The sequence below is a fragment of the Eurosta solidaginis genome, chromosome 3 (assembly GCF_040869045.1).
Source record: "Eurosta solidaginis isolate ZX-2024a chromosome 3, ASM4086904v1, whole genome shotgun sequence".
NCBI classification, from domain to species: domain Eukaryota; kingdom Metazoa; phylum Arthropoda; class Insecta; order Diptera; family Tephritidae; genus Eurosta; species Eurosta solidaginis.
Window position 1 is genome coordinate 285364602 of NC_090321.1, and position 21484 is coordinate 285386085.

The 21484-nt window shown below is 36.7% G+C and overlaps 2 protein-coding genes across 4 annotated transcripts in view; both read right to left on the reverse strand.

Annotated features, from left to right (window-relative positions):
• Mef2 (myocyte enhancer factor 2) overlaps positions 1–21484 on the reverse strand; it is a 253687-nt gene that overhangs the window by 209010 nt on the left and 23193 nt on the right. The gene's annotated exons all lie outside the window — the stretch shown is intronic.
• Positions 5755–21484, reverse strand: part of LOC137245745 (ATP-dependent DNA helicase PIF1-like) — a 39055-nt gene continuing 23325 nt past the window's right edge. Inside the window, exons 2-3 of the mRNA XM_067776892.1 lie at positions 6738–7031; positions 5755–6658 (exon numbers count right to left, since the gene is read on the reverse strand). Of these exons, the coding sequence (XP_067632993.1) occupies positions 5828–6658; positions 6738–6743 (837 nt within the window). The 5' untranslated portion in view covers positions 6744–7031 and the 3' untranslated portion in view covers positions 5755–5827. The remainder of the gene's footprint in view (positions 6659–6737; positions 7032–21484) is intronic.

Sequence of the window (21484 nt, forward strand, 5' to 3'; positions counted from 1 at the left end):
TGATGGTTTAACCCATCTCATTCAGTTGGAATATTGGCCCTTCATTGTTTAAAGACGTAATGTTCAACTGCTTTCACTTCTCTCAATTTTTCTTTGGCCCCAAGCACTTTTAACTTTATTCTTATGTTTTCTTTATGGTTTGACATGCGACCACTCTAAATCAACTATCCAAAGCTCAATCCACCTGCACACTTAATTTCTTTCATATCCGGGCTTTACCAAACGAAAAAAAAGTAATTCAAATTAATTCGGCTGGAGCCAATATGAAATGACCGCATTTGACCGCCGCCGGCGCGTGTCACAATCCAGTTGTTGTCGACGCACACACATTACGAAGAGTTCAAAGTATTTATTTTGTTGTTACCTGCAGAGATGAGCATTTAAGTGCCGATAAACAATTGTATTTAAATATTAAATTGATCTGATCAGGTTAGGTTGAGTGGTAGCTACCCCGGAAGGAGAAACTCAAATAGACTGGATGAAAGTTTGTTGTGATGCTACATAAAATAACGGGAATGTAAGTTATCATTACATAGAGAATCGCATAGTGTCGAAAATGACTGACGTCGACCTTATATAAATCCTACGGAGCTCCGAGTAAACTGCTGAGTCTAGCATGCAGTGACTCGTTGATTATACATCATCCTTCATCAGGCAGCTCCTGCAGAAGTCTTCTAGATTCATCAGACGTACCGCTTGGACTCCGTTTTGACAGGGACCCGTCAGAGCCCCAATCACCAATGACAAATGACTGGCGATCAGAAGGAACTCGCTATACTACAAGAGGTGGTGGAAGCTTAGTTTAATCTAAGGTAAAGGCGCGGATAGCAGTAGGCCAGCGGAACTCCACATTTTCCAAAGGCCAGGAGTCAAAAGTAGCGACTCAGTTGCACTCATGCGGACAGAACCGAAATACAGTTGCCCGGAAGTCAGATAATCCTTATTATGAAATAATTTGAGATAATCGGAAGTGAGATCAGCCACTCAAAGCTCACCCTAGATGGCACCACTATTCATCTCAGGGCTGTAATAGCAGCTTCGCTATTGGAATTAATGTTAAATTCTCTAACCTGGATCGTATCCGATCCCCGCGTCGTTAATTGCGGTCACTTCAGCTGGAACGAGGAGGCAGTAAGCGTGTAGCTTGAAGTTGCGGCTTACACAGAGCTCTTGGCCGTAAAATTGTCCTTAACCCACATTAACTCATTTGGAATGAGTTTACTAGTACACTGCTACACTGATAAGTCCATCGCCCCAGTCTTCTCTCGTGGGAATGAATATGTTGAATCTTGCACTGGAGACAGTTGAGTTCTGAAGTGCCCGAAGCCACTTGCAGCTGGAGCATAACTTGTTTACGGATTCCTCATAAAGTGAGTAAATATTTTTTCTGCATTAGCCTAAGGCCCTTGCTGCTATGGCTTTATAGCTATATTATAATTTGATATAATTGTTTTGAATAAATAAATAAATAAAAATTTTTCTGCAAGGGGTAATACCTTCGTTAAGCGTTCGAACTCATTACATATTTCAAAATACTCATTATTACTGGTCATTGTCCCATTGTTGGCGATATGATTATCTATCTTGTTGTTGTTCAGAGAGCTATACAAACGGCAAAGGCTTACATTAGGGCTGATCACATTCAACACGGCGTCTACTGACCACAACCACAATAAAACAAAGCTTGACGACAACCGTAGCCAATCTATGGCTTCTTGATTACTTTGAAAGCGGCAGCCACCAATGTAAGTTACAGCAAACAGTAGCGAAAAATTTAGAAAAAAATCGTAATTATGTTAAAAAACGCCCAAAATAATGATTTTAGCTTTTATTATCTGTTATTTACTTCTATTTTAGTTTTTCTTGACAAAATAAAAAGGACGCCACTCACTGTCGCTTCCTGAAAATAGAATTAGGTTTAATCTGGCTACAACGGCTTTCGTGATTGATTGTCGTGCTTCTCTGTCGCGCCGAAAATAACGACGCTCGTAAGAACATGTGTAAAAATAATATGACAGATGTGGCGGCTACACCGCCGTCGTGAATGTGATCAGCCGTTTTGAATTTAATCATGAGCTCTATTTTTAGGCACATCTTATAAATGCAAGCTATTTTTAGAGTGAGATTGTGACAAGAGCGTTCAACAAACCGGCTGACGAAGCAACAGCTTGACAAACCGCATTTTTAGTGACATGGGGCAGCGCATCACTAAATTCATAAAGTCACACATGCATACATGTGAAGGTACACTGGTGCCAAGAAAAATTGGCGCTTGGTCGTACTGCACATTAGATTGCTCGAATCTTCGTCATCAAAACACTGATGGTAAACTTCTGATGTGATCAATACGATCATATCTAGGCTGCGAGACGGCCAATGCAATAGTAAGGCCATGTGTTTTTTACTGCCATGAAGACGACATCAGAACTGATAGTATGGACACAACAATTCTGCCCCAGTGTAATCTTAAAGAGTTTAAAGCCCCGTCACATAAGCAGTCTATCATATAGATGGGTTTAACGCAATCTTATGCATTATGAGTAGATTGCAAGTATATTTATAGAGAACGGCAGATCGAGCGACACCAACTTCCAACTTTTTTTGCTATCAAAGGATAAGAAGAAGATTTTGATATTTGATTTGAGGGTGATTTCATACTTTGCAAGTGACAATAATTTTTCTGCCACCAGTGTATGAATAGGATACGATTGAACAGCGTAAGAAATCAGTCCAATCGAATGGTCAAACAATTGTGAGGTGGTCGTGTGATTTTATTATTGCATTATCATTGCAATTGGGCTTGAGTTAATTCAATATTATTACAATTGTAAGGTGTCGGGTCTTACCCTCGTGGAAACACATCCTTTTAACTCTAACAATGTTTACATTGATATTTTATATATGGGTCTTAAAGATCGAAGCCTAAGCAGTTTATGAAAGGTGAGCAGTGGCACCTTCAACTCTACTCCTCTCAGTATAAACGCTTTCATAAATCTTTATTACTTTGAGCATACAATTTTGCAACAGTGTACTGAGTCATCGCCTCCTTTTTTGATCGAATAATACTATACTCCGCGTACTTCGAAACCATTATGAGATTGTTTCAAGTATCATATCGACGGAATGGGATGGGATGATGCCGGATATCTTTTTGGAATATTGCGGCATAGTTTTAGGATCTTTTGAAACTATCTTGAGTCTATTTCAGGATCATATCGTGATTATTTTCGGAATCGGGATCCCGCAACTGTTATTTATGACTAGACCATTTGAGATTGTGTTCCGGATCATTTTGCGCTATTTCGGATTCTTGTCTTGTTGTTTTCGAGGGTTTTTCAATATCATTTATGGATAATTTCAGGACTATATTCGGGATGATGTCGGTAATAAGGGGGCTGTCCTCTTCTTCTGATTAAGTGGGCGAGTTTTAGTAGGAATACCTTATTGACCGGAGCTTCATCTTTCATTCGCATTACATGGGCTAGCCAGCGCAGTGTTTTAATTGACTTTGTTGTTTGTGTTGATGCTGGTTCATTTATAAAGTAATTGCACGGTCTTGTAGTAGTTTGCTCTGATACTAAGTTCAGCATTTACGCTGGGGTGAGGTTTTTCTTCACGGCAGGGGAACGTTAATTCATCGATTGCGGGCTCGGCCTCAGCATCTTCCATGGGCGGTACATCGCTGTTTCAATTAGGAGGGCAGAAAGTGTTCCCTCCATACTAATAATAAGTCTTTCGGGGAAGAATTCGGGACTTTTCGGTACCGTTTCGATATCGTATTCGGGATCATTTCGTGAATGATTTCGGGATCATTTTATTTACTGAATCAATTTACAACTAGTTCGAGAACATTTCGGTACTATCTCCGAACCATTTAAGTAGAGTTTTTGGGATTAATTGGTGACCAGGTGGGTCTTTTCAGTATTATTTTTTGTGTTCATTTCAGGACAATTTCGGGATAGGTTCTTCTTTTCGATCTCCTCTGTTCGGCAAATACCAAGAATATTATGTATGTAGCTCAAATCGAGACCCAGGTAATTCTTAATGAATCAAAATATGTTTATGGTGCGGGCAAGGCCTTGTAAATATCTAGGTACATAAGTAGGTACCATACCAAAGTTTCAATTAATGACTTTTTAAAAAGTAAGCCTCCACTTATGACTGTACCAAATTGTTTGAAATTGATCAGAAAATAATGTTGTAGAGAAAAGTTAAAAGCATTTCTGGTACTGATGGCCTTACAAAATGTATATACAAATGTTTAGTACAGCCCCGGTTGCCACACCATGTTTTCATTTGGGACCAAAAATCAAAAATAGGACCGAATCTTCAAATAAAGGACCACATTTTTTTTTTTTTGTTTTTTTGCATGAAGGAGTATATTCGAAAACAATAGTAATAAAAAAAAAACAATTTTACATTGTTCAATGTATTACACCGCAACATATGATGCCGCTGAACTGTTATGAGAGGACTTAGCTGATAACGAATTAAATTAAGCAAATATTAAAAATTTAAAACCAAGTTTTTTCAACTGCAAAAAAGTTATATGCAAACACTCCGAGTGTATTTCTGCCATGAAAAGCTTTTCAGCGAGAAAACTCAAATTGGAAGAGAAACTCCGCCTAAAATCTTTTCGGAGGTCATCGCGCCTTGCATTTATCTTATGACTTTAAACGAGCAATTCTTGTATATTTGTATGTTTGTATAGCCGAACGATCTCGGGAACGGCTCAATCGATTTAAATGAAATTTGGCACATAGAAAATGTATCACCTTCTACGCCTTTCACAAGGTTACCACCTATTCGGAATTTAAAAAAAAAAATTGCATGAGATATGCCGATAAGGGTATCAAACGAAAGGTATTTCACTTTGCATGACAATAGAGACATTTTTGAGTAGGGTTGCCATTTAGGGTTGGGCTAGTTAGACGAAATAGTACTCTACTTACTAATATTCTATTAAAGCTTTAAAGTTAAAAATCTTCGTAAAAAATCTTACACATGATTCGACTTAATTTTCTTAATTTCACACACGATTATACAATTGAAATGCAATATCAAGGCACCGCGGCAAATTCTAGGAAAATATATTTAAATGCATATTTTTGCCAAATATGAAATGAACAATTGCAATTTCTCACAGAATACTATTAGAAAGATTTCTGAACATAGCAAAAAGATATCTCACCAAGGTAATTTTCTACCGTTGAACACTAGAGGCCTATGTTCAATTTGAAAAAGACATCTAACCATTTAGCTACTTACCAACAGATGGCGCTTAGGGAAGTAAGTTGACATTTAATTAAACTAACTGATAGTTGTCATTCCTGAAATTTACAAGTTTTTGGAATGTAATAAAATTGTGAGACTTTCATAGTGTATAACTAAAAAATGTTTGAAATTAATAATTCGGCGCATGAAGATACCCGACCTAAATAACTTAGTTATTGATTTCACTAATTGTCATAACAATCCCTTATACTATAGGCTGGAATTATCCATTTCAAATTTTTCATTCCAGTTCATTTTGCGGTTAGTGTTTGATATGTTTTTGAAATCTATTTTTAAGGAAATCAAATATTGGTACGTAAAAATATATAATACTAGCGGACCCCGTTGCACTTCGTAGCAACCAACCAAAAAAAGAAATGAAAGATTATACATTTTTTTTATGAAATGAATGCATTGTATTTTAAAATTATTAATGTCAATCCAAAACATTTGAATATACAATATTTTTAGTTTGCCCAATGGAAGCGAGCACAAACAAACAATTTGGAGTTCCAACTCTTGAGCAGGCCACGTATAGCTGTCCATGTGAAAATCACGGCTCCTCCAAATTTAATCCGCATATTTGAAACGTTTGTCCTTGTGCCTTATTGATGGACATGACAAATGATAGACGCACTGGGAATTGCAAACGCTTAAATTTAAATGGCATATCTGTTGGAATCAGTGGAATACGTGGTATGAGTACAATTTCATTTTTCGCTGTTCCGTTCAATATTGTCGCTTCAATTAAATTCGGCATCAATTTTTTTACTACTAATCTTGTGCCATTCCACAGTTTTGGTGCATTTAAATTCCGCAGTAAAATAATTGATGAGCCAACCTTTAAATTCAAAAATTCAATTGGATAATTCACTGCATCATCTGCATTCATTGCGCTATCAACAGATTTATATGATGTCACTGCACCTGGCAATTTGTCTTGAATCTGATAATTGATTGAATTGACGTGTAAATTTTTTGGTGCCAGTATTGCGCGTTCTCTCAACCAATTGTGATTCCTGTAATTTTGAACAATATTTGGAAACACACTTTCAATCAACTCTTCTGTTGATTGGAGAATGGTACAGAAATTGTTCGGCAATGTAATCAATCCATTTGTATTATCGACTTGAACTTTTCCATTGCCAATATCTAACAATTGCTTCGAGAACCGATCTGCAGATTGGTTGTTGTGGAATTGAACGTGCATATTTATGTTCAATGTCAATTTTTGCACATGTCGCCACAGAAGAGAAGACTTTAAACATGCGTTGATCTCATCCGCCGGTGTTGATCGTGGAACCACAGGCAATATTGCTTCTTGTTGCAAAACTTTTGCCATCGCAGAATTTCTTGAAATATTGCCCGTGGGATGTTCAGTCACCTGTTAATTTGAAAATAATTACATTTTAATTAATATTGATTAAATTTTAAAGTGATCAATCAATAAATATAAGCTATACCTGCATATTCAACGGTAATTTTAATGCAGAGTGCACTGTTCGTCCACCATCCAATAGAGTAGCAGCGATTCCCGACGAAGCAAGTGCCAATGCAATTTTTCGTTGCGATCGAATGGCTGCCAAAATGAGTGATATCACAAATGTTTTTCCCGTACCACCAGGCGCATCCAAAAAATATAATCCACCGACTTCAATTTGTACCGCTTCGATGATGGTATCATAGACATGTTTTTGATGGTCATTTAATTTAGGAACATTCAAATTCACAAATGTTTGCAATTCATTGGGATCATGCTGTTGTTCACGTTGCAATTCTCAATCAAATAAATTATGCATTGGACGATTGGGTGGTGACAAACCTAATTGCCCTAATCCTTTATTTGCAATCGTAAGGCACATATCTTCAATCGCTATCAATGCCTCATTATACATTTTCAATGAAATCAGCAAATCAGTGTTTCTTGCGTGATGACGCATTCGAATCAAATAGTCTTCTGCCATAAAATCTTTGTATTTTTCCACAATTCAAGAGGATTTGAGGAAAACATGTTGACACGATTATGGCATATAAGATATGTACGTATTTGATGTGGAGAAGATGCATCGTGAAGCAAATTTCATTTTCAAGCAAACCTAATTGCTCGCATGCTCCACGATACGTCATACATAAATGACCATTCACTCTTCGCAAATGTTGAAATGAACGTGGCCCAACAACATTTACTAACAACAATCGAGTTATGGAGTGACAATCAAAATGTACACTTCTTTTTATTTTTTTTTTTTTCAAATTTTGAATTTTTTCTTGAAAAAATCATAATTCAAGAATGGCTAAACCGATTTGGGATTTCAAAATCAACTAACCATCATCTCCCTTCCTGTATCTTTCCTAAAAATTTCATGGCAATCTTTCTATCCGTTCTCGAGTTATGGAGTGACAATCAAAATGTACACTTCTTTTTATATATATAGATATGTGCATATAAAAGAAGTAGAGTTTGATTAATGATGACATGTAGAACAAAGTATGTTATGCGGCATACTTGAAGATTGCCGAGCAAAGCTCGGTCGCCCAGGTACTTTATATTTATTAACGCATATACATATTACTAAAAATGGGCTTAGAGCGCCACTAAGTTCAATGATATTAAAACGGCAGACGAACTTTTTTGATTGGAATTCTTTATCTATGGCACGAATAAAGCCAACAACTTACAGGCACGATGATAGAAAATATGGACGAATCGCCTCCAACAGTTGTCAGAACGTGAGCCAATGAATAACAGAAATGCCAAGCTTAAATCCACAATAGCCCTGAAATTCCTTTAATTCATTGATTTGTTTTAAATTATGTGAGAAAATTTTATATTTATATCAGCGTATAACACGATATGTAAGATTTTCAAACATTTTAACAAAGTGATCCTATGCAAACAACTTTAAAAGTGTTACTTTTTGTATGGTACGCCGATATATTTATAAGCAAAGTCTCAATACATTTTATTTTTAATTGATTTTTTCGCCGGCCAACGTATTGGCTCTATCAATGACAAGCTTTGTAAAACTACCAAGAGGCAGAAATTCTCTATTCACTGATGTACAGGATCGGCATAATATTTATTTGACTCGGCTTGTGACAAAAGTCTATTGCGAAGAGTGTTTGATAGCCGATCGAAATATCCAACCTTCTGAAAAGTCGTTTTATCAACCATTAAACGAAAATAAAAAAATAAGTTAATTGCTATGATTGAAATGAATCTATGCGACACATAGTTAGCAGTCGTGGGTAGAAATTCATTTAAGTAAATGGAAGATTATATCGTCGGTCCCATGGAAGACTACACTTTTCTGTAGTTCACGTAGAAAACTAGTACAGTTCATTAATTTGCTTCAAATCAATTGTACGTTGCTCCACGGGGTTCCCACGTGAACATGTTGGTCCGTGGAAAATTCAAATGTGCTAGTCTTGCAATTAACAGGAAGCTCGACGAAGCAGGATTCTGCACTTTTACCGCAGTGAAGAAGAAAGAAAAATACCCAATTTGTGAGCCTTTGCTAAAAAGGACAACTGACAAAAAAAGTGAACCAAAAGGGTTGGAAAGGACCATTTTTGGTCAAAATGGACCAAAGTGGCAACCGTGAGTACAGCTTTAGTTTTGCAAGGCAAATTATTAAAAAATATTTAAGGGGAAAACCTGAGAAAACATTAAATTCAGAAAAGACGTTAAAGCTGACAGAGGCACAAGAGGCACGCCACCAATTGGCGCAGCTACAAAGTGACCAAAAGACTGGTCAAGCAACTAAACTACACTCGAACTAAACTAAAAAACAAAAGAGGAGCGTGTTAAGCAGAAAAACGACTATGAGCTAAAAATAGTGGAGTCGTCTATAAATAAATCCAGCAAGAACAACTATGGAAACCATAACTTGCAGCAAACGAGGAATCGAGGGGGGAGTTTTAAAGCAGGCTAAGCAAAGGTTTGTATAAAGATACAGACATATACATATGTACATGCATACATATGCACAAACAGCAAAAGGCCGAAATGCATTCAAACATATGTACCTACATTCCGACATTACACATATGGAACTTATGTGAAGCTGGCGACATCTACCGGTGACCTTGATAACAAAACACTCGGCACTGTTGATGTTGGTGTGTTGGTGGGAAGCAAGCCGCAGTGGTCGTCTTAACGCGAATGCCGACTGTGTTATTGCCGTTGGCATTGACAATAATAAAATAACAACAATAATAATGCAAAAATGGGTAGTTACCATGGCAGTAGCAATAGGGCTCGATAGGAGAATGTCTACACACATCCACACTGTGTATTTGTATTTATACTCACAACTTTCATCTGTGTTGATAAAAATACAAAAAAACATGCACACACATTTGCATGCAGCTTGCTATAATTTCAAAAGTGAAAAGCAATAAATACACGAATGTTATTGTACTAGGTTGGGGTTTCATCAACATGTTGAATTCACCGAGCGCTCTCAATAAATACGCAAAAGTATCTAAAGCGGAGCGATTCGTCGGTAAAACCAGAGAGCGTAGGTTCTCTGGTGCCATTTTACAAAGGCGAATCTATACAAGGTGATGGCCATTGTGTACTATACCTAATCCACAATGGTGATGGCAAAGCGAATTCAATCAATTCGCCGTGCAGAAGAATATCAAGTAAAACAATGTCCATTGATTTCGATAAACAGACATATTGTTGTACAAGGCCTTCGTCGATAAGGACAATGTGTTTTCATTCTGACAGGCACTCGGTAAAACTGGCACAACGGGAAAATCTGGGTTGGCATTGTGGTTTCTGTTGAAAACGGCCAATCAGGTTGATGTGTTGCACAACGTTTTAATTTCATGTCGTGGCGAAAATCTTTTGAAATATTTATTAATAGGGGGACTCATGAAAGCAAATAAACTTATAAGGTGTAAAATTATATCCATTTACACACGCTGTTATATGAACGCACCTAGTAATACTCTTGATAAACTTGATTGTTTATCAGCTGTATTATTGCCAAACAAAATTTTTTTGATTGTTATACAAATTAAAAAATTCCAAGATTAAGTGAAAAATCAAAACTACAACGCCTTTACTTGCTGATATTGGAGATTTCTGATGAAAATACCTGCTGTAATGTCTGCAAGGTTGCATTCCTTTGAGTTTACCGCGTTTACACAATGAAATGTGCGCGTAAATTTATACAAATTGTGTAAATAATTTTTCATAAAAAATTTGACAGTTCGCTTACGCACTAGATAAATTTATACGTTTACACACTTTATAAGGCATTTATACGGTTACATGAGTCCCCCTAATAGCTGTGTTTTTTTTTACATCTATAGACGTTTAATCTTAAACTTTATATGGACTGCTAAGGGTCAAACTTTAAATATACCTCTGAAATTGCTGCGCATAAAATTTGTCCTACTAAATTTCAATACGCATTATACTCAGATGTAACTGAAATATGTGTCTATGTTTCACCCTCTACACTTATTCTATGTATTCTATGCGTGTCCACAATTCATCGCAACTGATTCAGTTATATGTTATCCCCTATGGCCATCAGAGGGTTGTGTCTCCGCTTTTCGGTACACCCTGTTGCTGTAGCTAGTTATTTAACCACTGCCGCTAGATGGGTCTCCTAAGCATTATCTAAGCGCGGATAACCTTTTTTTTTACGGGCAAACGTAAACGTATACGCGTGTAAAAAAAACATGGCAGGAGAATTTCACAGCGTCATAAGTTAAAGCTGGAGACATTGGTGCTTTATCGGTAACCGTATCGGTAACCTTTTAACAGCTGATTCGACCAACCTTATGACAATCAATGCAATCGATTATTGGTGCCGCTAAGGTCGTAACCGTATCGTAGCCAACCAATTGGGTTTTGGTTTACCGTCGTAACGATAAACAGCTGATTACGTTAGGGATACGGATACAGCGATACGACATACGGCACCAATGACTCCGGCTTAAAGCAGATTTACATAAACCCTTTGGTCCCGTGCTTCGATCTGACGCTTTGGCAGACCGATAATATACAAATCACACTCCTTGCCATTTTCACCACTTTTATGTTAATCTACATTTCATAATAGCTGTGTTTTTTCAAATGTATATACCCTGTTAGCAAATCCTGACTGAAAGTGAAGTGGGCAAAACGAAGGTGGTTTTTGCAAGTCAATTTAACCTGTAAAAGATACGCATATGTACATAAACTGCTATGCAATATCTTATAATGGAAATGAGAGAACATCACTTTTGCGGAGGTGATTATATTTTGCCCGACCTTCCCAAAAAATTAACCAAGTCTGCTATATGGCTCCTAATCAAGGTTATAGTCAGTTTTGTCAGTTTTGAAGATAATCAATTAACCAGTACTATTCTTACTGGGTATGTACATATACACTTAACCTTTATATGGACTGCTAAGTGCATAACTTTATCTACACTTGCGAATACTAAATAGTGTGTGTATCCACTATCCTCCACTTTCAGTTTCGGTATGCGTATTACACTTCGACCTCAAAGGTTTGTGTCTCCACTATTTCTACATACACTACTACTATGTGTAATTTTCGATAAGAGGTTTTTTAATCGCAAATGTGGATGTATATACATGTAGAAAAACACAGCTCATATATCAACTTTTTGTTTCCCTTAACATTCCACAAACTTTTTGTTGCAAACTTTATTGTCAGGCGAAGCATCGCAACAAAAGGAGGATTTACGTAAACGCTTTGGTCGCGTGCCTACGCCTTGACAGCGCTTTACAAAAAACGATTAAACGTCTTGCCGTTATCTAAGCTTTGAAGCGACCAAAGCTATTATGTAAATTCGCGCTTATGCATTTTATTGAACGAAGAAAAATCGTTCGGAAAATCGATTCGTGAAAAACAGTCCTAGAAGTAAAATTTTTCATGAGAAAAACAAATTACACGTGTGGCGTTTTAAATTTTGTTAAGTTTCTCTTTTTTGACTTTAGTTAAAATCTAAATACTAAAAATGCAACTCTAACTTGAGATTCGTATCAGGTGAGCGAGGCTGTTTGTAATTTTGATGTTTATCGCTTAGTATGGTACACAATGTAGAAGGCGTTGTATGGAAAATAATCAGAAGGAAGCAATAAGCTGCTGTTGGTATAACAACATCTGGTAATGAATTCGCCTTTCATTTAACCCTGAGGGTCGTTTTCATTAGGTCAAAATGAAATTCTGTATCAAATTTGTCATGCCGTTGGGCAGTTGTCGTTTTCAATTGTTGGTCAATTTAATTGTCCTTTGTAGTCAAAACGGACGGCAAACGCATTTGACGTTATATAACAAGCCGTTTTCATAAAAGGGCCAAATCTGCGGTAAAATTTGACGCAGTGAAAGCCAAGCATAAAAACAGTGCCTGATAAAACTTTGCATAAACGCTTTTCTTATAGCTTTGACAGAAAAATGTAAAATGCAAATGGTATGTAACAACAAGATATATAATCACTCTATATACATATATCGGTGGTCTCATGGAAGACTTACGCTGTTCTAATTCTTATGGAAAAATAACACGATTCATGTTCGCTTGAAAGACTAGCCTTTTTAGTTACTCGCGTGTAAGACTAACACAGTTCGTTAAGGAAAGCTTTAAGCCCAGTTATGGAAACATATTGTTATCTTTTTTAATCAACATCTAATACATGAAAGGTTGATATTTAATTTCATTCGTGATAAAACTCACTTTTCGCACGAAATTGTTGTATTACAAAGTTTTTTAAATCAAATTTAAGATAATTGAAAATACTTAAAATATTGGTTGGGTAAGTTTGATTAAAAACTCCTTAATTGTAACAAAAAATTACCAACTCAAGAAACTTAAATAATCACCTATCGTTCCCGAGATGTTGCATAATTTTGCAAAAAATATTCGCACGACCCTGCAAATGTAGACCTAAGCTTTCCTCAACGAACTGTGTTGGTTTTCCACGCAAACAACTGAATCGTGGTAGTCTTCAAAAGTTTTCCACGGGACAACAGAAAAGTGTTAAGTCTGATGAATGGACCGAGGATATAATAATTGTATAACCACATAATTTATTGCAAAAATTATTGTTATTCTTGTTTTCTCCTTAAATTGGAAGGAGGTATTAGTCTCTGGCAAATTACTATCTCACTTTCAACGGCCAACACGGACATAAACCTAACGTAAATTTATTCGACTTCATTCCCAAGAACCATAGAAATGTATATTTCAAATGAAAGAAACTTAACTTTTTTCCCAAGAAGATTAGTCAGATTCACTTTACTTTTTTATAAGTGCTTGGGGTACTTATAAAGATTCAGCTTATTCACCCACGCTATAAGAAAAGTTACAGCTCCTCCATTTTGGTCAGCTTGTACTATTCTACTAGTCCCTTTTTACCTCGCTTTTATTTCATTGTATTGTCATCTGTGTTTTATAAGTTTACGAAGTTTGAACTAAATCTGAATGTTTGAAGTAAGTAAAAATCAAGTAATCATCCTGATGGATCTAATCCTGCTTGAAAATGGCATACAGTCATGTAAACTGATAGTTTTACACTAAAGATTTTAAGACCACGAACTGGTGCTAATCGGATTAACAGCGAGGCAGGCAAATTTGTCCGAACATCGCCCAAGTCATCACAGCTGGAAAAACAAAAGTCATATATGGCATCTCACCTGGAATCGCAAGAAATCCGCATAACATCCAAGATGGAAACAGAGCTGGAAGAACAGAATACAAAGATGTCAACCTACCTGGGATCACAGGAAACACGTACATATGTCAGATATGTCGTCGGAAATAGCATCTAAAATTAAACCACAAGAGGCACGTATATCGGAAATGTCGGCACAAATTTCAGTACAGGTATCATTGCAGATCTCTGCACAACTGGAAGCGCGTATGGAAGAGAAACTTACGAAGTTTCATGAAGGGTTCAGTGATCGACAAGATAAAATTGAGGCCGAGATTGATGCTTTAAAAGGTCGGAATCAGGAGTTACAATTAAAGCGTTCAATGACTTCAACATCTTCTCTGAAGGTGAAATCCCAAACGCTTGATGGCTCTGCTCCTTTTCAGGTATTCAAGCTCCAATTTGAGAAGACCGCAGCAGTGAGCAACTGGAATTCTGAAGATAAAGTTGCCGCTCTGTTCGTGGCATTGAAAGGCCCTGCAGCTGAAATCTTACAGACTATTCCATAGGGCGAGCAGAACAGTTAAGAAGCATTGATGGCCGCTCTAGAAAGGCAAAACCGAGCATGCAGCTACTGAACCGCTACCAGAAGGCTGGTGAAACATTGCAAGAGTTCGTGGCAGATATTGAAAGATTGGCTTACCTTGCAAATGCAAACGCCCTTGTGGAATACACTGAGAGAGTTAAAATTCAAACTTTCACAAATGGAATTTGGGATGTCAGAACGAAGCGAGCGACATACGCAAACCCAAACAGCACCGCTTCTGTGTAAGCCAGCTTTCAAATCACGCCGCGTGGAAGTAGAAAGGACTGACTGGGTGGACACAATATTGGAGGCACTGAAAAGATCGCAAAAGCGGAGTGACAGAGTAATCAAATGCTTCGAATGCAGGATGCCAGGTCACATTGTACGTCATTGCGGTCTTGACCGTAGTGGTTCAAACAGCATGGGTGGCCTTAAGTATAAAGCTGGAGGAGGTGAGCAAGAGCGAGCCAGATGTAAAGATCTGTATCGCAAACGGAAAGAAATCGAACAGTCTTACCGTAGCAGGATATGTGGATGGCAAGGAGCGTTTACTGACTATAGATACGGGCGAATCTCATTCCTTAATCTGATCTGATTTGGTCACCAGGAGAGTAAAGCTATTACATGAAGCAAGATTGCGTACGGTCACTGGCGAGTACACCAAGTACAGGGAGAAGTGACATGTGAGGTCGTAATTGGGAAGGTCCCAGTTCCATACAAATTCGTTGTGGCAGAGACTGTTGATGAAGTCATATTGGAAGTGAACTTCTTAGTTGACCATGGCATCAAGATCGACATGCAAAGAAGGATTATGCGCTATAAGAACAAGGATGTGCCACTTAACTTTAGTTTTGAGAAGAGGTTCAGCAATGCAGTAAGCGCGTGCTGATGGAGGAGATTCGACAAAGACCACAAAAGTCAAAGGCAGTAGACCGGGCAAAGATTGGTAGAACGAATGGAACATGTAAATCAAAACGGAATGTATATGCGGGAAGAACACCGGGATTGACAAGCCCAAATGGGCGCACGAAAAAACGGAAAGAATTTCCCAGAAGGAATGCAAGTGTGGTTTCGAGCCAGGGCGCACTACTGTTGTGAAACGTCAAAGCGATACTGATTTTCCAAGGCCAATCAGTCAAGCTGAAGCTAGAGCTGCAAAAGTATCGATATATGTAAATATCAATACAACGAGTACTAGGTTCATGGTGCGAATTATCGATGTTTTTTTTTTCTAAATATCGAATACTGTATTCCCAATTTTTATTCCTTTTTCTAGCGGCAGAATTACCAGCGTCTAAAACTTTGGTAAGACAAATAAAACATGAATAAATAACATTACATACATTATGTCAGTTTTTGTGTTTATTTTAGATGAATACCTAACAAGTTGGTGGCTCTGAATATTGAAAAATTCTTACAAAAGTTCAATATGGAAGGTACGTTATTTTTTTCATATTATATACACATATGTATATACATGTATTCGTATATGTAGATATACACGCACCAGAAGACATCATTGAGTTGGAAGGCGAAAATTGTGTTGCCAAAAAGCTACGAAGTATAAAGTCAAGCATTTGGATCCATTTTGACAAAATCAGTAATACTTTTGCAATATACCACTATTGCAAAAAAATTTTATAAAACTAGTGGTAATACGTCCAATTTGTTTCACCATCTAGAACGACGTTGTTGTTGTTGTAGCGATAAGGTTTCTCCCCGAGGGCTTTGGGGAGTGTTATCGATGTGATGGTCCTTTGCCGGATACAAATCAGGTAAGCTCCGGTAACACAGCACCATTAAGGTGCTAGCCCGACCATCTCGGGGACGATTTATATGGCCAAATTAAACCTTCAGGCCATCCCTCCCTCCCCACCTCTAAGTTCCATGAGGAGCTTGGGCTCGCCAGAGGCTCGTCTGTTAGTGACAGGATTCGCCGCGGATAGGTGAGGTTGACAATTGGGTTTGGAGAAGCGCAGGCAACCTGAAAGGGTTGCGCTACACAGCCCCTTGAATCTGGTATTTTAGTCGTCTCTTACGACAGACATACCTACCGCGGGTATATTCTGATCCCCAAACCCGCTGGTTCCTTCTCTCATACTCTGTTGTTTGGCCAATGAACTACATATTTCGAAGAACAGGGAACGACCCAGGATAATTAGTAGTAAGGTGAAACACAGGTACGACAAGAACAAAAAATCGGAAAGTTTCTTGGAGAGAGATTTGATGCTGTTATACAACCCTCACCGGCATTCGGCAATAACCATTTCAGAACTACCAACGACTGGAAAAGTTCAGATGAGAGTAATTACAACTTTGTAGGTTATTATAATGTTAAAGTGGCAGTTGACTCGCAAAAAAATTTCCCATACATTTACCTACCCCAATATACATATGTACATATACACTCATGGACAAAATAATAGGTGTACACAACTTTGGTTCTCTATCATTACAGGATTTTGCAAATGAAAACAAATTGTGTGTAGTAATATTAATAACTTTAGTTACTTATACTTATTATATAAAAATTATTACAATTCATCCATTTACAAGAGAAACTGTATCATAATAAAAAAAATTTTGTTGGTCAAAATAAAAGGTGTAGGTACTAAACTTTTCTAAGAAATTAAAGAGCACCATTGAATTATAATTCCTTGCTCCACTGTTTTCTTAATCAACAGTATCTCGACCTTAGGAGTAGATTGGCGTCCTTTTCATTTCACAAAAAGCAGGTTATTTTGGCAGAAGGATCCGGATGGGATAGCACTCCATTGGAAACATGCCAAAAATTATTTTAAGCCATGCTCAATAGAATAGGCAAAGTTATATTAAACATGGAGGAGATATTGGTCACTAAGAAAACAGTGGAGTAAGGAATTATAATTCAAAGGTGTTCTTTAATTTCTTAGAACAGTTTCATACACCTATTATTTTGACCAACGAAATTGTTTTATTATGATACAGTTTTCTTGTGAATGGATGAATTGTAATTTTTTTCATATAATTAGTATAAGTAACTGTGTTGCCACATAAAATTTGTTTCATTTGCAAAATCTTGTAATGATAGAGAACCAAAGCTATGTACACCTATTATTTTGTCCATGAGTGTATATAGTGAGAAAATAAAGTGAGTTTAATATCAATTCCTCGAATGTTACTTTCTCAAAATATAATATGTACTCTCAACCAATTTGCTGCTAGCTTTCGCCCCCCCACCAAATTACATATCCACAAGTGTCTTTGCTAGTGCAGTGTGGTGAATTAGTTCATTGAATTAATGCTCAATAAACATGCGTACAAGTCGCTCATGCGAGCATAAAAAATTGTGTTTTAAAGAGCATCATTCAAAAACAACAAATTCCCCAACCGGTGCCCCAGCTTTGAAGAATCCATTCTTTCTTATATTTGTCATTGCTCTTGAAACAAATACGCTTAAGATTTTAATTGAAACGAATTCTAGAAGCTCTCTTCTCATGAATCTTGTATCAGAACTCTTTTGAGTTGGCTTTTGTCATTAAGGAAGATCTGGTAGCAGGCAGTTAACACTCGTGAGAGTGATTTTTGTTGTTTTATTACAACAAACTTTTTTGCTAAAATTTGTTGTTGCTGATGTTCTTGTTGGTGCTCTACGTGACGCATAACTGAATTGTCTAGAACGATTTTATTAAACGTTTTAAGTGTTGTGCGATTTCTTTATTTGTGTTATTTACAGTTTAATTAAAATTTTCTAATTTGTTTTATTCACATTTTCGCATATTTGCTAGAATACTTAAATATCACACATTGCTTATACGGCAAAAGTTTTGATTTGACCGGACAAAAATATTTTAAAATTAAAATCACAAATTTTTATATTTTGGAGGTTTTTTTATTTTGCTCGGAAAGTAATAATAATTTTTCGATTGTTTTCTTCTGGATAGAAACAAAGGTTGAACTGGCCGGCCTGTCAAGACCTCACATAGACTGAATGAGGCCGTAGTGTTACCACAAGTTTGTTTAACGACCATCCTGAAAATAAACTATCAACAACCAGGAACTATGTTATATAATAACTCCGTCCTTTTTGCAAATACTAGAAGCCTTCTAGGACATATGCCACTTGCTGCTTCTAGATCTGGCAGCTGTATCAATCCTTATAGCTGGAGTCTTAGCCAGGTAAGCAAAAAATTCGAAAAATACTTATTATTTTCCTTGGGGAAAATAAAACTCAAAAATTAATTACTAAAAAACTATTTTAATAATAAAACGATCGATTAAGTATTCTGGAAACAGGAAACGTCAGCTTTAGGAACTCGTTTTATGTCCGTAAAGATTTCTGAAATCAAAATAGTCGGAAGCGATATTTAAATTTAAACTCCAAGGTCGCTGGTTTGGATAATGCGGCAAAAAAGATGGTCTTGCGGTAAATTAGGACAAGAAAAAGTACTTGCTGTCATATCCAAGAGACAATCGGCACATTCGCGCCTTGGCAGCCACGCCACGATTGACGAATATAAATTCGAGACTAAGAAGGACTTCGTTCTGGGACCAACATCAACAAGGAAAGTTGCATAACTTGTTACGAAACGTTCAAAATCGCACAGGCGGTTAAACGCCAATTAATCATGATGACGAATTTGAACTCCAAACAATTTATCAATAAAACTTGTCCAGTAAAAGAAATAATGCAATTTAAAACAATGTTTACTCACGAATGCATTGTTGTTTTGGAAACTATTTGTAAACACAATACACAATTGATATCGGTGAGAACCGTTGAAGTTGGATCGGTTTACAAATATTGCATTGCTTTTACATGCTTTGTAACTTATCTAATTATGAATCCGTATTCAAATGCTTTATTATACAAATATGAATATGTACATTACGGTTAGTTTACGAGTTGTGTTCAAAAAGTAACGCGGATTTTGTGTTTTTTTTTTTTTTTTAATTATTTAATAAATAATTTGCTTGCGTTAGCAGTGACGCGTAAAATAATTTAATCCTGAAGACGGTTACAGTAGGTAACCGAAATATTTTGAAAAAACTCAACAATTTTTGAAAGTTTTATTTACAAAATTGGACCTCAAGCTGGCAAGAAAATTATTTAAATATTCGCTTAAAACTTATAATAACAAAAATTATTTATTTATTTATGAATATCTATTTTGTCCCCTTCAAAGTAATCCCCATGAGATATTATACGCTTGTGCCAGCGGTTTTCCCAATCTTCGAAGCACTTCAAAAAATCATTTTTTATCAGTTTGGGGAACAAGAAAAAGTCACAGGGGGCCAGATCTGGGGAATGCGGTGGCTGCGGCATCTTAGTGTGTTGTTTTTGGCCAAAACGTCGTGTCGAAATTGAGAAATTTCGGTACGAATTTCGCGGCGACCCGTCTCAAATCATTGGTAAAAATCTAATGGCACGAGCCAATCGATTAGTCTAGGTCCTCAGCAACTTCTCTAACGGTGATTCGACGATTGGCCAATACCATTTTCTTCACTTCATCAATTTTTTTGTCTGTTGTTAAAGTGCTCGGGCGTCCGGCACGCTCTTTGTCATTCACATCTTCTCGGCCTTCTGAGAACCTTTGGACCACCGATAAACGTTGCTTCGCTCCAAGGCAGCTTCTCCGTATGCCACAGTCAACGTTCGGAATGCACCCGCGCACTTAATTTCGTTTTTCACACAAAATTTGTTACAGGTTCTTTGATCAATTTTTTTAATAGGTAAAAATCGAAGACGAGCCAAAACATGTGCAAGCAAAGCAGGTGTCCAATTAAGTGAACATTCAAAATGGCCGAGCTTGTTCGCGATACATTTTGAACACCCCTCGTAAACTTTAGAGCCGTTAGCTATTTCTTTTTTAACCATAAAAAGGTTTGGTTTTCTATAGATTTTTTCGGCAACCAAAACAACAGTGGAAATAAAAAATAGCTGTTCTTAAAACATCATCTTTTTCTTGATTTTCTTTGCGTTATTTTCGTTTTTTTCCTTCTCGGATTGATTATAAATATTTGTTACCCATAGTGAGTTAGATATTGATAAGTGAGTATTTACTCTCTAAATAATCCCTTTCTAAGGAATATAATAGAAAAGATTTGACTTTTTCATTGGATAACCCATTTAACGAAAATTTATATAAGAGCGTTCTTTTTTACCAATTATACTGTGCAACAGCACCTTTGACAGTTCCTCAGAATGAAAAATCCAGAATCATGTAGTAAAACCACGAAATAGTTTAGCATCTTTTGTCCAATTTCATTGCTACGGTAATTTCAAATTTTCCAAGCTAATTTGAACCTGAAATGAATATCCGGTTGAAATACGCAGTTGTGGTGTATATGTAAAATTGCAGGAGGAATACCGTAGAATATTATAACTCGTTACCTCTCCCACGTAAGGCTTTTTTCTGGTCGAAATATTGAAAAATAAAACCAAAATAAAATACACATCCAAGTGTTTTATTTAAGAAAGCCCGGCCTTGAGCTCAACCAAAATTTTAAGTTATCTAGAGGGTCGGAGGGAATAAAAAAGGGAACGTGCCGCCTAGAAAAATTCCATAATTTTTATGCTTTCTTTAATTTGCCTTTTCTGTTCAAGTGAAAAGTGCTGTTATGTAAATTTAGTGCTTATTCTAATCAGTAATAAAGTATGAAACGACAAAGCTTAAAAATATGTTGCATATTTGAAGGCGTAAATTCCTTTTTTATTCTACCTGTCTTTAAGCATTCTTTATACAATGATTGCGCGCGAGAGCACTCCTAACACTTTATCCCTTCACTGGCGAGCAAGACATCATTTTATTTACGGTAAAAAGAAGGACCAATGAAGACCCCTTCATAAGAGAGATAAAGGCTGAACGTATTCCACAATATTTCTCGTGCAATTCAACTATAAAATGTAAAATACTTATATTTATTTTGAACCACCTTAATGCTAAAAACCATTGGACACATTATAGACAATAATGGTTATTATGCATTTAAAAATATTCAATTTCATATTCATTCTT